General features: G+C 42.5%; 1 protein-coding gene across 2 annotated transcripts; it reads left to right on the forward strand.

The window, feature by feature from the left end:
* Positions 1–265: 265 nt before the first annotated feature.
* On the forward strand, positions 266–17,727 carry LOC115123006 (zinc-binding protein A33-like). Of its 2 annotated transcripts, XM_029652296.2 has the most exons (8): positions 266–1,007; positions 2,498–2,616; positions 2,768–2,844; positions 3,090–3,245; positions 3,645–3,695; positions 15,626–15,661; positions 15,956–15,982; positions 16,188–17,727. In XM_029652296.2, the coding sequence occupies exons 3-8, from the start codon at positions 2,775–2,777 to the stop codon at positions 16,703–16,705; spliced, it is 858 nt and encodes a 285-aa protein (XP_029508156.1). In that variant the 5' UTR covers positions 266–1,007; positions 2,498–2,616; positions 2,768–2,774; the 3' UTR covers positions 16,706–17,727. The 2 variants fall into 2 exon arrangements, with proteins under 2 accessions (XP_029508156.1, XP_029508155.1); XM_029652295.2 differs by lacking the exon at positions 2,498–2,616 and having other exon boundaries at positions 267–1,007.
* Positions 17,728–18,058: the final 331 nt, after the last annotated feature.

The raw sequence follows: 18,058 nt of genomic DNA on the forward strand, positions 1-18,058 counted from the left end.
GAGTGTTAGTGGACTAGTAGGGAAGACATATACCATTTTTCAACGTGGAGAAGAGGTGCCACATCCACTCCTTTTTGGAACATGGACTAAGATAGTCTATCTTTCTTTTGCCCTAATGAAATGTGTAAAGAGTAACTCAAAATCTTTGCATAAATGTATTTTGGGAAACTTCATCCAAAGATGAAAATGTAAATGATCATTTATGCTCATTCATTAAAGCTCCACATCTTTAATTTGTAAAAATAAAATAAAAGACTGTTCCACCACTCGGATTTTCTTTAATTGAACAATTTGACAAAATATAAGTATTGAGTGACTGTGTTGTTTGTAGTGTTGTAATGTAGTTCTGTAATATTCTGTCACCTGTATCTAATAACTATTAAACCCCTCAAGCTCTGAGAACTGCTGACAGGTGAGAGGTAAGACCACAACCAAAATACTTTATAAAGGAATAGCAAATGTGTCTGAGTAGTATATTATCTATAGATGAACATGTACATTCTAAATTCTGCTAGCGTGAGGCAAACCAGGGATAAAGAAATACATAATAAAGTAGATACTCTTGTTGCTATAGCAACCTTAGTTCAACACAACGACACTTAGTGATTTTATGCTCTTGGGGAGGTTAAAAGAGGCATAGTTCAGCCATAATCAAAGTGGGAGTTGTACCTCTTTAATGGAAGCTTGAAGGAATCATTTTTGCTATAATAATGCACTTTTTCAGTACAATTTTCAATATCTCCAATTTGTATTTAATAAAATTATTTGTTAAACGTGAAGAGGGTCATTCGTTAAAAATATAATTCCATTTGAATGGCCTGACCTGTTTTAACGTGTACTGCTGGAGAAACCTCTAGAGGGAGCCTCTGAACCTTCGAGCCTCAAAGTCTAATTCTGGTTAAACACTACTCTCATTGTTATAAGAAGCTCTGGAGAGAATATAACGTTTATTTCATATCTGAAACATACACTCCGTTATAGCTCCGTGATCTGATATCTGCATTCAGGTAAGAGGTTCTAGTTAATTAATTCATTTCTAAAAGCGTGTCTTTATCTATTGCGAAATAATGTGATATGTAAAGTACATGTAATAATGCTTTGAAATGTCTTAATGGTTTAATTGTATAATACCGTTTGAACAAATACATACATGTAATTTATTGTACCTCAGAAGTACTGCAGTGCTTAATTTGTAAATCGGGAGGTGCTGCGACAAAAAGTGAGCGCTAGAAGGGGGTGACTTGGAGAGTTGTGAGCTACGCATGAGAAAAAAGTCACCTTTATGAAAAACCTTTGCATGCATATCATCGCATTTTCGTAGTGGCATAGAGCAGTAGGGTAGAGACAGAAGTTGCACACATGGTGATTTTTTTTGTAGCCTTAAGGTCCGGGAAATTTTTTTTAAAACGCATTTCGTGCAATTCTATGTAATTTTACCTGACTTAGAGACTTTGTCCGAATCATTTTTAATACCGCACAAATAATCAAAATGGCAGGCTACTTTGACACTGACAAACTGAGATCAATAAAGACGACCTTGCCTTGAATCCATCAATAGCCTAGGCCTAGGTTAAATAAACAAATACAAATAGGTGTGTGGAGACATATTGTAGGCTACAATATGAGGAAATTATAGTCTTTAAAATGCTTTCCAGTTTCACTGACACACCCAATGATGCGCAGCTCACTCATGCATTCGTAACAAAATAATATCTCCCTCTCTCTATCTCTCATGTAAAACATATTTTCAAGCTGATTAAATATTTTGGTGGCCTACAGCATAGTCTTATCTTTTCAGCAGAAGTTGTTGCTTTTCACGCTGTGTTTTCGCTCAATTGTATTTGAAATGTTTGTCTGCGTGCTGTTTTTTCACTGCCCGGTTTGCCACGTGTTCCCGACTGTAGGCTATTCCTTATTATTGGGCTACAATCCACAAGTAGGCTATTTTTAAAAGCAGCTATTGTTCCTCTGTGGCTAAATTATAGGCCTTATCGTGGTGTAGTGGGCTATTCTGAATGATTAAATGTATTTCTGAACAACCAGCAGTAATTCTATAACTTTGGCAAATGTATTTGAATTCATCAGGGGCGCTGTAGTTTCCCAAGAAACCTTCGCGAAGCTTTGATTCTACACGGAAATAAACGATGAAGTGCAATGCTGGAAAAATGAGAGTTGCAGGCTCATGTCTATCAGAGCAGAGACGGAGAGAGATCATAGAAAGTGAATTTCATTCAAGTTATGTGAGAGATACAGGCGCGCTTCTCACACAGCCACGCGTTGGTCTTAAACATATATGGTTACAATGTTGAGCAAAACATAAACATGGGCCGGCCCAACCCAAATCAATTCATAGAATATTAGGCCCGGTCTGAAAATCTATTTTTTCACATTACGTTTTTTTGAGGGTAAAGGAACATTTACGGAGAGGCAACTTTGATCGCTTTTATTTAACATTTTACATTGCAAATAGTGACAATGATTTTCCATGCCACGATAGGTACCGGATCCGTCCAAATAGGTTCCGGTACAAAACGGAGACTCGGGAGTAGCCTACTGTCGGGTATCCTCTTCCGACAGGATTCGGGTCAAATTAAGCATTGAAGAACTGGCACAAAAGTATATCTGAGTAAACTTGTTGACAAAGGTTTTGTTGAAAGAGTATTTGCAAAATAAAGGAATGCTAATCATGCTTATTATTTTACAACATTATCTTAATAATCTTGATGCATGCAGAGATTACAGGTCGTGCTTTTATGTTCCTTGGCAGGTGCATCATGGGACCTTTGATCCAGCAAGTCTGTTTGGTAACATGCCTTATTTTTTTCCCCTGTTCATCTGCTCCAGGTAATAAGTTAATAGTAACGTCTTGGGAAGGGCTATGGGGGCTTACTAGGTCATTTACACGGGTACCACATGTCCAAATGTTTGTTGTCATTGTCCATTTGAACCATAAAGCTACATCAAAAAACAACATATCAGGTCCATCACCACTTATTTCAATCAACAGCTGAGGGATGATTTATTTACTAACAAAGAGGACACACATTTAAATGTTGAGTTCAAGACCTAATTCTGATGAACCATTTCAGTTACAGATGGAACAGAGACTGAGAGGCAATCAACTATCGAGTCAACCAGTACACTGTATGGTTTGAATTGCACTGTGTGGTTTGCTGGATGTGTTACATTTGGGATCATTATTATCCTGGGAGTGGTTTTCTTGGTATGGTATAAGTGCTGTAGAGGTAAAGCTTCATTCGTTATACTCTTTTACTTTTTAAATTAATATAATTAAATTGAGGAAATCCACTAATTTACTTTGAACCTAACATTCATTATCTCCAACATCTCCAGACTATGAGGTTATGAAGTGGTGGAAATCCCCCTTAAACCCTCCATAAATCATTTTGTCTTGCTCTTTTACTGTTATCAATACAAAAACATATTATGAACAACTATCAGAGGATATGCACACCACCCATACAGGTTCTTCTCAGAATAATGCAAAAACAAAACAGAATAATAAGTAATAATAACTTTTATTAAGCCAATAATAAACTGTTTATAATTAGCATATGAACGAATGTGAATATGACAACATCTATAAACATTTATAAACAGTAAATAATATGCCACTGTTTCAGATACACAGAACCCTCCACAGCCAGACACTGCTAGCCAACCAGATGAGCAAGGTGAGGTAATAGGAAGGCTACACACATGCTGATGTCAGCAGGTACTGATTATGTTACCAGAGTAAGGGGTAATCAATGACAAGCAGTACATGTTACATGAAGTTGCACCTCAATTCAGAGGGTGTGAGACCTGCATTTGCATATATTGTACAGGCCAGAATAGATGTTCTAAAGCCACGGCTACTTGTCAAAGAAAACTATACTAATACTAAATCAAGATGGTAACTTTACAAGTAAACTTGTGAGGCTTTCCTTAGCTCTTTTAAAAATGTTTTTGTGGTAATGGAAGAATTGTAAAAGTGTTACATTACTATTTAAAGTAAAGCACTTACATATAGTTACATTTCTGTCTGATTATTTTGATAGACAACTAGATCAACCTTATACTTAGGATTGTGGGGCAGTTAGATCACAACAAAATTGATTTATTTGATTTATTGATCAGTAGTTGTGTTGCAAGTTCTTTGGGCCCTAGAGCATGGACATGGTCAGTAGCTGTGGTCAGTCGTTCTGGTCAGTAGTTGTGGACAGTAGTTGTGTGGTTGTGGTCAGTAGTTGAGTAGCTGTGGTCAGTAGCGTGGTCAGTAGTTGTGGTCAGTAGTTGTAGTCAGTAGTGGTGGTCAGTAGCTGTGGTCAGTAGTTGTGGTTACTGTGGTCCATATTTTTCCAGGCAGCAAAGTTAGTTATCTAACAGTAATGTTAGACTCTAACATGAAATGAAACCACCTTTTGTCAAAATTACAAATGTGTACTATCTGAAAATATGGCTAGCTAGACTATCTTGCCAGTGCTCTGAATCAAAGTAGATAGCTGAGCGAATTTACAAGCTACGTCTATCAACAGTTGTCGCAGTGACATTCTACTGAAATGCATACTTGAATAGTAGTCTTTTTTTAAGACGTGTAGCTAGCTAGCTAAGAAATGAACCATAATCCCATCTCATGACATTGCTACTCAACATGAATCTGAAGGTAGCTAACCAACCAGGTTCAATGTTAGCTACGTAACAATAGGCTATAACTAGGAAAGCAAATGGCTCTGAGATACGAATAATAAGATCATACAGCCAGCCAGCCAATTTACGTTAGCTAGCTAACAGTACACTTTAACTTGAAATGAAACCACTTTTTGTCAAAATTAGAAACGTGTAATATCTGAAAATGTAGCTAGTTAGACTATCTTACCCGTATACAAAATGGATGGACACGTGTCCCTCACGGATGCCATGGTTGCCCTTAGTTTGAAGATGTAATCTGGAGACTGATGTTTTCATACTTTAATTCCACTGATTGCAAAACTCGGTCCTCCAGAAGGTGGAGAGCAATACTTATGCAGTTTTACTACACTATATATTTAAAAAAGCAAAGTTAGACAGGATTACCAACATTACCCAGCTCAAATAGACAGAGCGCGCTATATACCAGACCAATCCAAACTCATCTCTCGGCATGTCCATCCCACTCTTTATGTCAGCCAATCATGGCTAGCGGGAAGGTTGTTGACTTTTTCTGTCGTTAAACCAACTAGGGTCATAACTTAACACTTTTATTTGTATTTATAGATGGCATACAAGTTTGTTATTAAGGCACATGAAAGTTCACATGCCCCAGAAGGAATTATGTTCAAATGGCTCTCCTGTGAAGTAGTGACCCGCGACATATGCCTGTTTCCTCAAACAAGTCACATATCATGATTGTCTGCTTGTTTCATATCTGCAAAGTAGTTGGAACTCTGTCAGTTCCACTTTGTCCTTAATTTTGTCCTCTTTCCACTTTCATGGCATTTCCTTAACATTCTAAAGGCCCCATTATGACATCATCACTACTTCACAAACATTCCATTCTCTGTAAATGTAACAATGGATGACTGTAACTAAGGCTGGAAATGTCAATGCAATCAAACTAGCAAGGGCAATGATCACAAGTCATTCATAACGTGGTAATAGGCTAGCGCACATGTGACAAACACAAGACCCGCGGGCCAAATAGGAAACACAAGCGAGTATAAATGAGTCAACAGTTGAGTCACCTACTTTATGAAATTGCAGCCTGATGTGCTCACGTTGGTGAATTCAAATCAAATTGTATTTGTCACATACACATGGTTAGCAGATGTTAATGCGAGTGTTGCGAAATGCTTGTGCTTCTAGTTCCGACAATGCAGTAATAACCAACGAGTAATCTAGCTAACAATTCCAAAACTACTACCTTATCCACACAAGTGTAAAGGGATAAAGAATATGTACATAAAGATATATGAATGAGTGATGGTACAGAGCGGCATAGGCAAGATGCAGTAGATGGTATCGAGTACAGTATATACATATGAGATGAGTATGTAAACAAAGTGGCATAGTTTAAAGTGGCTAGTGATACATGTATTAAATAAAGATGCAGTAGATGATATAGAGTACTGTAAGGGTTTTCCTGTGGTGAAGGAGAAGCGGACCAAAATGCAGCGTGGTGGTTATTCATGTTCTTTAATAAAGGAACTAGACATGAAATAACTAACAAAACAATAAATGTGCGAAAACCTAAACAGTCCTATCTGGTGCAAACACAGAGACAGGAACAATCACCCACAAACACACAGTGAAACCCAGGCTACCTAAGTATGATTCTCAATCAGAGACAACTAATGACACCTGCCTCTGATTGAGAACCATACTAGGCCGAAACATAGAAATACCCAAAACCTAGAAAAACAAACATAGACTGCCCACCCAACTCACGCCCTGACCATACTAAATAAATACAAAACAAAGGAAATAAAGGTCAGAACGTGACAGTACCCCCCCCCAAAGGTGCGGACTCCAGCCGCAAAACCTTGACCTATAGGGGAGGGTCTGGGTGGGCGTCTGTCCGCGGTGGCGGCTCTGGTGCGGGACGCGGACCCCACTTCACCATTGTCTTAGTCCGCCTCATTGTCCGCCTCCATGGCTCTCTAACCATGGCAACCCCTCTCAATGACCCCACTGGACAGAGGGGCGGCTGCTCAGGACAGAGGGGCGGCAGCTCGGGACAGAGGGGCGGCTGCTCGGGACAGAGGGGTGGCTGCTCGGGACAGAGGGGCGGCGGCTCGGGACAGAGGGGCGGCGGCTCGGAACAGAGGGGCGGCGGCTCTGGCACCTCTGGGCTGAGGGGCTCTGGCGCCTCTGGGCTGAGGGGCTCTGGCGCCTCTGGGCTGAGGGGCGGCGCTGGGCAGACTGGCGGCGCTGGGCAGACTGGCAGCGCTGGGCAGACTGGTGGCACTGACGGCGCTGGGCAGACTGGCGGCACTGGCGGCGCTGGGCAGACTGGCGGCACTGGCGGCGCTGGGCAGACTGGCGGCGCTGGGCAGACTGGCGGCACTGGCGGTGCGGGGCAGACTGGCGGCGCTGGGCAGACTGGCAGCACTGGCGGCACTGGGCAGACTGGCGGCACTGGCGGCGCTGGGCAGACTGGCCGCGCTGGGCAGATGGGTAGCTCAGACGGCGCTGGGCAGACGGGTAGCTCAGACGGCGCTGGGCAGATGAGTAGCTCAGACGGCGCTGGGCAGACGGGTAGGTCAGACGGCGCTGGGTAGACGGGTAGCTCAGACGGCGCTGGAGAGGAAGGCTCTGGCAGTGCTGGACTGAGGGGCTCTGGCGCCTCTGGAATGAGGGGCGGGAGCTCTGGCAGCGCCGGACAGGCGGGAGACTCCGGCTGCGCTGGAGAGGAGGAAGGCTCTGGCCGCGCTGGACAGAGCTGCTCTGGCGCCTCTGGACTGAGGAGCGGGAGCTCTGGCAGCGCCGGACAGGCGGGAAACTCTGGTAGCGCCGGACAGGCGGGAACACCTGTGTTGATGGGACGGAGAGACAGCCTGGTGCGGGGTGCCGGCACTGGTGGTGCCCGGGCTGGGGACACACACCTCAGGGCGAATGCCTTGCATACTACGCCAAATCAACTGCTCTCTCTCTTCACACTCCCACAATTCTATTAACACCTCCTCGAGTGTCTCCTCATCTCCTCCATTCTGTCCAATAACTCCTCGACCCTCTCAGACTCAGCCCTCAGCTTCGCCGACAGCTCCGATAACATCCATGGCTCCTTATGGTAAACAGGGGGAGTTGGCTGAGGCCTGGCTCCTGACTCTGCCACACTCTCCCTGTGCCCCCCCCAATACATTTTTGGGGGTGCCTCTCGGGCTTCCAGCCGCTCTGCCGGGCTAGCTCCTCATAATGCCGCCTCTCTGCCTCCAGCTCGGCTTTGGGGCGACAATATTCCCCTGGCTCTGCCCAGGGTCATTTCCCGTCAAGGATCTCCTCTCAAGTCCATCTCTCCAAATAGTGCAGCCTCTGTTGCTTCTCCTGCTGCTGCTTTTGCCGTTGCCCGTTACCATGCCGCTTGGTCCTGTTGTGGTGGGTGATTCTGTAAGGGTTTTCCTGTGGTGAAGGAGAAGCGGACCAAAATGCAGCGTGGTGGTTATTCATGTTCTTTAATAAAGGAACTAGACATGAAATAACTAACAAAACAATAAATGTGCAAAAACCTAAACAGTCCTATCTGGTGCAAACACAGAGACAGGAACAATCACCCACAAACACACAGTGAAACCCAGGCTACCTAAGTATGATTCTCAATCAGAGACAACTAATGACACCTGCCTCTGATTGAGAACCATACTAGGCCGAAACATAGAAATACCCAAAACCTAGAAAAACAAACATAGACTGCCCACCCAACTCACGCCTTGACCATACTAAATAAATACAAAACAAAGGAAATAAAGGTCAGAACGTGACAAGTACAGTATATACGTATACATATGAGATAAATTATGTAGGGTATGTAAACATTATATTAAGTAGCATTGTTTAAAGTGGCTAGTGATATATTTTACATCAATTCCCATCAATTCCCATTATTAAAGTGGCTGGAGTTGAGTCAGTGTGTTGGCAGCAGCCACTCAATGTTAGTGGTGGCTGTTTAACAGTCTGATGGCCTTGAGATAGAAGCTGTTTTTCAGTCTCTCGGTCCCAGCTTTGATGCACCTGTACTGACCTGGCCTTCTGGATGATAGCGGGGTGAACAGGCAGTGGCTCGGGTGGTTGTTGTCCTTGATGATCTTTATGGCCTTCCTGTGACATCGGGTGGTGTAGGTGTCCTGGAGGGCAGGCAGTTTGCCCCCGGTGATGCGTTGTGCAGACCTCACTACCATCTGTAGAAGTTTGTGAGTGCTTTTGGTGACAAGACGAATTTCTTCAGCCTCCTGAGGTTGAAGAGGCGCTGCTGCGGCTTCTTCACGATGCTGTCTGTGTGGGTGGACCAATTCAGTTTGTCTGTGATGTGTATGCCGAGGAACTTAAAACTTACTACCCTCTCCACTACTGTTCCATCGATGTGGATAGGGGGGTGTTCCCTCTGCTGTTTCCTGAAGTCCAGAATCATCTCCTTAGTTTTGTTGACGTTGAGTGTGAGGTTATTTTCCTGACACCACACTCCGAGGGCCCTCACCTCCTCCCTGTAGGCCGTCTCGTCGTTGTTGGTAATCAAGCCTACCACTGTTGTGTCGTCCGCAAACTTGATGATTGAGTTGGAGGTGTGCGTGGCCACGCAGTCGTGGGTGAACAGGGAGTACAAGAGAGGGCTCAGAACACACCCGTGTGGGGCCCCAGTGTTGAGGATCAGCGGGGTGGAGATGTTGTTACCTACCCTCATCACCTGGGGGCGGCCCTTCAGGAAGTCCAGGTCCCAGTTGCACAGGGCGGGGTCGAGACCCAGGGTCTCAAGCTTGATGACGAGTTTGGAGGGTACTATGGTGTTAAATGCTGAGCTGTAGTCGATGAACAGCATTCTCACATAGGTATTCCTCTTGTCCAGATGGGTTAGGGCAGTGTGCAGTGTGGTTGAGATTGCATCGTCTGTGGACCTATTTGGGCGGTAAGCAAATTGGAGTGGGTCTAGGGTGTCAGGTAGGGTGGAGGTTATATGGTCCTTGACTAGTCTCTCAAAGCACTTCATGATGACGGAGGTGAGTGCTACGGGGCGGTAGTCGTTTAGCTCAGTTACCTTAGCTTTCTTGGGAACAGGAACAATGGTGGCCCTCTTGAAGCATGTGGGAACAGCAGACTGGGATAGGGATCGATTGAATATGTCCGTAAACACACCAGCCAGCTGGTCTGCGCATGCTCTGAGGGCGCGGCTGGGGATGCCGTCTGGGCCTGCAGCCTTGCGAGGGTTAACACGTTTAAATGTTTTACTCACCTCGGCTGCAGTGAAGGAGAGTCCGCATGTTTTGGTTGCGGGCCGTGTCAGTGGCACTGTATTGTCCTCAAAGCGGGCAAAAAAGTTATTTAGTCTGCCTGGGAGCAAGGCATCCTGGTCCGTGACTGGGCTGGTTTTCTTTTTGTAATCCGTGATTGACTGTAGACCCTGCCACATACCTCTTGTGTCTGAGCCGTTGAATTGCGATTCTACTTTGTCTCTATACTGACGCTTAGCTTGTTTGATTGCCTTGCGGAGGGAATAGCTACACTGTTTGTATTCGGTCATGTTTCCGGTCACCTTGCCCTGATTAAAAGCAGTGGTTCGCGCTTTCAGTTTCACGCAAATGCTGCCATCAATCCACGGTTTCTGGTTTGGGAATGTTTAAATCGTTGCTATGGGAACGACATCTTCAACGCACGTCCTAATGAACTCGCTCACCGAATCAGCGTATTCGTCAATGTTGTTGTCTGACGCAATACGAAACATATCCCAGTCCACGTGATGGAAGCAGTCTTGGAGCGTGGAATCAGATTGGTCGGACCAGCGTTGAACAGACCTCAGCGTGGGAGCTTCTTGTTTTAGCCTCTGTCTGTAGGCAGGGAGCAACAAAATGGAGTCGTGGTCAGCTTTTCCGAAGGGAGGGCGGGGGAGGGCCTTATATGCATCGCGGAAGTTAGAATAGCAATGATTCAAGGTTTTACCAGCCCTGGTTGCGCAATCGATATGCTGATACAATTTAGGGAGTCTTGTTTTCAGATTAGCCTTGTTAAAATCCCCAGCTACAATGAATGCAGCCTCAGGATATATGGATTCCAGTTTGCAAAGAGTCAAATAAAGTTCGTTCAGAGCCATCGATGTGTCTGCTTGGGGGGGAATATATACATACGGCTGTGATTATAATCGAAGAGAATTCCCTTGGTAGATAATGCGGTCGACATTTGATTGTGAGGAATTCTAAATCAGGTGAACAGAAGGACTTGAGTTCCTGTATGTTGTTGTGACCACACCACGTCTCGTTAACCATATAGCATACGCCCCCACCCCTCTACTTACCAGAAAGATGTTTGTTTCTGACGGCGCGATGCGTGGAGAAACCAGCTGGCTGCACCGACTCCGATAGCGTCTCTCGAGTGAGCCATGTTTCCGTGAAGCAAAGAACGTTACAGTCCCTGATGTCCCTCTGGAATGCTACCCTTGCTCGGATTTCATTTACATTTACATTTAAGTCATTTAGCAGACGCTCTTATCCAGAGCGACTTACAAATTGGTGCATTCACCTTCATCAACCGTGTTGTCAAGGGACTGGACATTGGCGAGTAGTATGCTAGGAAGTGGCGCGCGATGTGCCCGTCTCCGGAGCCTGACCAGAAGACCGCTTCATTTGCCTCTTTTACGAACTCGTTGTTTTGGGTCGCAGGCTGGGATCCATTCCGTTGTCCTGGGTGAAAGGCAGAACACAGGATCCGTTCCGGGAAAGTCATATTCTTGGTCGTACGTACTGATGGTGAGTTGACGCTGCTCTTATATTCAGTAGTTCTTCTCGAGTGTATGTAATGAAACCTAAGATGACCTGGGGTACCAATGTAAGAAATAACACGTAAAAAAAACAAAAAACTGCATAGTTTCCTAGGAACGCGAAGCGAGGCGGCCATCTCTGTCGGCGCCGGAAGCTGAAACCAACTTCAATTGCCCTGTTTCTCATGTGCCGTTTACGACACGCAGCGGCGGGAAAGTGTACAGACAAATGCCTCAGTCCTAGCTAGTGTCATGACGTTGCCCTCTTTGGGTACAGCGAGCCCCATCCCCCTCTCCCTGTCTCCTACACACAGGCTGCTGTGGTCAGAGAGGTCGTAAATTCCTGGAGGAGATTATCTCCTCGTGGCCACAGTATAGAGAGAGAGTGAATTTTCATAGAAGAGAACAAAGGAATTTCTTCCACCTCAAAGAACTTGAGGTCCGAACAACATTTATGTTCTGGAAAAGGTATAAAAGATCGGTGAAGAATCCAGCAACGAAATGGTCCGTTTGGTACAATTTTGTGGGGCTCATGGGAGACGGTGCGGCCACATTACCATAACGCTGTTTATATAATAATTGTTGTATAAGCATGAGGATGATACTGTTTGTAAAATTGTGTAATGTCATTTTTGAATGTTTAATGAAGGAAACACCAATTCCCCTTTGAGTTTAACTAAATCAGAGGACCGCCCATGAGCCCAGTTAGGGTCGGGCATCCTGGGAAAGGCCCTTTTCTGCAACTCCCGAATAAAAACCCAACTTTGAGAATTTCCCAACAGACCATGTTTCTCTCAATCACGAGAGGACAAAGGTTGCAGACCAGCTTACCTCGATAATGAGAGGGCCAATGTTTGCGTAGATGTCTGAATCTTTTAATCACACCACGTGGTTAAACTCTTAGACTATTGATACCGACAGAATAAGAACAAGTCTTTGATATGAATTACTAGTCTGCAGCTAGGAATTCGGTATCATTGAACACGAAAACCGACAACCGCCAACACATCTATCCATAACGACATGAATGAATGTCACGCTGAACTATCCATTCTAACCACAACAGAGAGACAGAGGACGGACACTCACCAAAAGAATCAACAGAGACCCTGATGACACACTGAGCGTAAATATATATATTGATTGCAATTGTTCCCGAATGAGTGAGCGTTCATGTGCAAAGGATTAGCATTTCAATTGTTATAATTATCAACTGTGTGTTGTCTTATCTCAGTCGACCCCCACTTCCCTTTTGTACACCAAGCCATGATGGCGGTTTATCCCACTAGGGAAACTCCGTTATCATTTCCTTGTAACTATCTACTGTTTGTTGAAGCATTTCTGTGAATTACTTAGTTAGTAAATAAATGATTTAAGACAATTGATGTATGGATGACTCATAGTGAAGACTGGGTTCGTGCAGATCACCAACAATTTATGACGTTTGGAATGAGACTAACGTGATGTAAAATAGATAATTCATTAATCAGAAGACTATTGATCAGATATGAAAATATCTGAAAAGTTATATTGGGAAAATTATAACTTTGTAATCTGAATATTTTCCTTGGTGCCCCCACTTCCCTAGTTAATTACAGTTACATAATTAATCAGTTTAACCGTGTAACACTAATTACAGAGAATCTTTGATAAAAACTAAAAGTCTTCATTTAATGATAGTAAAGACACAACACTAGGCTACTAAAATGATGCAGTCTGGCTTCGGTTTTTAAAGCTACAATGAATAAACAGAAAACAAAACCTGTAATAAAACACAATGCAAAGGAGAAACATTTTGGCTTAATACTGTAACATTTAGGCTTATTATAGTATCATTTGAGCAATAGCCTAGACTGGCTACTCAACAACGAGACATTTTGAGTGCACCATCCAACCGCACCGGTGATCCATGCAGTGCAAAACAAGGAGAAACATATTTTAAGTTTAAATGTTACAACAACCTATAGCTACATTTTTGTTATTTGGAGATTAATTAAAAACATTTTGATTAGGGTTGCAGCATTTACGCATATCTGCAAGCATAGCAGCAAATGCTGGACAAATAATATTTATTTCTTATTTTGTTTTAATATGTTAAAATTATATATACTGCATCCTATGGACATTATAATCCTGTTGACATAAAACAATGGCCAGTTTGGGTTGCAGTTGCTATTTCTGGCATGCAAATTCAATGTATTTTTTTCAATATGGCCAGTGTGCTGTTTGAGTTTGGTTTCTGGACTTGCGTATCTATTCATAGAGCTAGCTAGCTATTTATTTAGCAAGCTAAAAACAAAGAGCCTAATATTAGCTAGCTAGCTGCTGGGAGGATGTCATGTTATTGGAGGAGTGGCTGAGTGACCAATTTTTTTCCCCCTCATCGTTTTTGTGTGGCTACATGTAGAGATGCAGGTGTCATTTGGTTAGCTAGCAAGAAATGTGAATCACTTTGCTAGCTTGCTAGTTAGCTATGCTGAACTTGAACAACAGTTATCCACAGTTAGCATATCTCTTAGTTGTCAATCAAATGTATTTATCTTCAATCAAATCGGAGGGTAGTTAGGACCATTCAGTTGATATTGTTGTTGTTGTTGATCTGAATAAACTACCCTTTCATGGTTGTTTGATCAATAGGACTTTGAAGTTCCTAAATGTTAGAGGACTCCTGTGGTATTTACATATTTGCAGAAATTCATTCAAGTATATTTTGTGGCTTTTGGCGAATATGTTCTAGTGATCTAAAGTCACGCAGTTGCTACTGCCTGCAAACACACAGTCCAGTTCAAAGAAAATTATCAATTCATATCAAATTGTTTTTGTCACATGCACCGAATACAACAGGTAGACCTTACAGTGAAATGTTTACTTATACAAGCCCTTAACCAACAATGCAGTGTTTTAGAAAAATATGTTTTAAGTAAAAAATAGATAAGTAAAAGAGCAGCAGTAAAATAACAGTAGCAAGGCTATATGGAAGGGGTACCGGTACAGAGTCAATGGGCGGGGGAGCAGGTTAGTTGAGGTAATTGCGGTAATAAGTACATGTAGGTAGAGTTAAAGTGACTATGCACAGATAATAAACAGAGAGTAGCAGCAGCAAGGGGGGGGGGGGCAACAATGGAGAAAGTCTGAGAAGCCATTTGATTAGCTGTTCAGGTTTCTTATGGCTTGGGGGTAGAAGCTGTTAATAAGCCTTTTGGACCTAGAATTTGCGCTCCGGTACTGCTTGCTGTGTGGTAGCAGAGAGAACAGTCTATGACTAGGGTAGCTGGCATCCTTGACTATTTTTAGGGCCTTCCTCTGACACCGCCTGGTATAGAGGTCTTGGATGGCCGGAAGCTTGGCCCCAGTGATGTACTGGGCCGTAGGCACTACCCCTCTATAGTGCCTTGTGGTCGGAGGCCGAGCAGTTGTCATACCAGACAGTGATGCAACCGGTCAGGATGCTCTTGATGGTACAGCTGTAGAACATTTTGAGGATCTGAGGACCCGTGCCAAATCTTTTCAGTCTCCTGAGGGGAATAGGCTTTGCCGTGTCCTCTTCCCGACTGTCTTGGTGTGTTTGGACCATGATAGTTTGTTGGGGATGTGGACTCCAAGGAACTTGAAGCTCTCAACCTGCTCCACTACAGCCCCGTCGATGAGAATGTGGGCGTGCTCGGTCCTCTTTTTCCTGTAGTCCACGATCATCTCCTGTGGCAAATGGCATATTTGCATATAGGCCTACTGTAGCTATGATTAGCTTTGGTGCACTGGTCTGTGTAGACTCCGGTCCTGGACAAGTCTGATGTTTTTATTAGGTTTCCTTTACTGCAGTGTCAATTAATTGTTCAAACGCATGACTGTTTCCTGCTCAATATTGCTATATAAAATGCCTTTCTCTACATCATTCCCAAACATTATATGGATGTATGAAAACATGAAAATGACCATATCTACGTGCTTGCTTCTCTGAAAATGTTTTTAAAAAAACTTTTTCGTATTCTTCCCGGAGCAGACAACCTGCAATGATTCTACATTTCTAATACAGTCGGCTAATGTGATAATAGGAACACTTTTGTTATTAACTCTGTATATTTTCTGGTTACTTTGTGTTTTAATCAGGGAAGTCACATTGAGATTGACATATCTGAGCCCTGCTTATTAGCTTTGGGAATAACAATATATTCTGATTTACCATTGCAGCTGATCAATTATTGCAGACCGTCAATCAGCCAACCGGTAATTATTATACTGTATTTTTATAGTCTGGTAATCAGAATGTTAATAAAAATGTAAATGTGGGACTTAATGTAACTATTTTCATTGTATTCCTAATTGCAAAATAATTATGCAGATATAATCCTGAGATGCTCACCAGAAAGTTATGTAGTAATCTATCTAATCAGCATCTTGTCTTTATTGTACAGTAGATTATATTTGGTAACCTTTATACAGTTGACACATAGAATGATAATACTGACATTTTGTACTAGTTCTATTTGTGTAATTGTCTAATTTCATTCTGCTTTTCAGATATAGATGTGAAGCACTTAAATGAAGGTACTAAGCTATAGGCTTTAAACATACAGTACAATGCCCACGTCTTCAGCAAAATGTTGTCATATTTTCAAAATAATGACGATTGATTAAATTGTTGTTTTGTAATGACCATTTAAACATGTATTTTCAAGTCATTTCTGTACTGTAAACTGAATCGGTATGGAAAACGTATTATTCAACTGTGTGTAACTTTCTTTCTCCTCAGTGGATGTAACTCTGGATGTGGACACAGCTCATCCTAACCTACTGATAGATGGGAAAACAGTAAGCTGGATAAAGGAAACACCACAGAGACTGTGTAGTGAGAAGATGTTTGATGAGGATCCCTATGTGCTGGGCATTATGGGCCGTGCTTGGAGGGCCTACTGGAAGGTGAATGTGGAGAAGAAGGAGGACTGGGTACTTGGTGTTACCAAGGCAACATCTAACAGGAAGGGACAATTGGTTCTTAGCCCTGCCAATGGCTTCTGGGTAATCAGGCTGTCCAATGGGGGAACACTGAAAGCCATGGATGATAAGGAGCATGTTCTTGACAAAGATATTCCAGATAAAATTGGGATTTATCTAGATTATAAGGAAAAGAAGGTGACTTTCTACAATGTAGAAGACAGCTCACTCATCTACTCATTTACCAACGGACCAAGTTATCAGGATGATGTCCGCCCACTTTTCTCACCCTGGAACAATGATGCAGATCCAATCACAATTTTGTCCATTGTTTAGAATAAACATAATACACCATAAACGGTCAGATGCCTGATTAAAGCATTACATTGATGTTTTAACTATTATTTCATCACTTGATCAAAGCAGTTTGATCTCTATCATTGGATCTCTTGATCCCTAAGAATATACTGTACTGTAAATGTTTGCCACTTTTCATGTTGAGTTGTTATACACAAACATTCCACATGATGTGGATGATGTGGAAACTAAGCTACAGTATGGAGAGGTTTTCTTTTGTTGAACGACTTCAATTTTATATTTACAATGAAAGGGAACCAATATGGGGTCGCCCGTGGCACCCACTTTGATGCCATTGGCAATCCCATCGTGGTCCCCTTTGAATGTTTAACGAAAAATGTGAGTTTTGTCCACCCTGCCTCAAAACAGTCTAGATTAATACAAATATGGGAAACATTTGTATCTTGTCTATATCTGTCAATGTGTATTGTGATGCAGTCCCTGTGACTTTTGAGAAATTGGAATATCATTCACTTCAGCTGTAATTCATAACATCTCCAAATGAGTGGTCACTAAATGCAGTCATCAAGTAAAACAGGTGGAGTCAATCAAGTTGTAGAAACATCTCAAGGATGATCAATGGAAAAAAGATGCACCTGAGCTCAATTTCGAGTCTCATACAAAAGGGTCTGAATTACTTGTGTAAATAAGGTGTTTCTGTTTTTGAGTTTTTCTACATTGCAAATATGTCTAAAAACTTGTTTCCGTTTAATCAATAATGGATATTGTGTGTAGATTGCTGGGGATTTATACTTTTATAAGTCTGTTTTAGAATAAGGCTGTAACGTATCAAAATGAGGAAAAAGTCAAGGGGTCTGAATACTTTCTGAAGACACTGTATTACATTTTTTACCCATCTTTGCCATGACCTGTGTACTATGTCAAAATGATGTATGTAGGCTATTCAAATGTATGATGTACACAGTCAGGTCCAAAATTATTGTCACCCTTGATTAAGATGAGAAAGAAAGACTGTATCAAATAAATCATACAAATAATGAGCTGTTTTGTATGCTACATTTTTTTGACATGTTATATGATTTAATAGTAATATAACTGCTTGGATAAAAATATTTTGTTGACATGCAATATTTGTTTTTCTCAAAAAGACAACGGCACCCATGTTTTCAATACCTTTCAATACCTCACCTTGCAAAGATAACAGCACAAAATGTAGAATTTGTGGTCAATTAAACGTGTGCTTGGGGTTATTATCTTGCTGAAAGATCCACTTGCGGCCAACTTTCAGCCTTCTGGCAGAGGCAACCAGTTTTTTTGAAAAAATGTCCTGGTAATGGGTAAAGTTCATCATGCCGTTGACCTTAACAAGGG

Source organism: Oncorhynchus nerka, linkage group LG12 (assembly GCF_034236695.1).
Source record: "Oncorhynchus nerka isolate Pitt River linkage group LG12, Oner_Uvic_2.0, whole genome shotgun sequence".
Lineage (NCBI taxonomy): Eukaryota > Metazoa > Chordata > Actinopteri > Salmoniformes > Salmonidae > Oncorhynchus > Oncorhynchus nerka.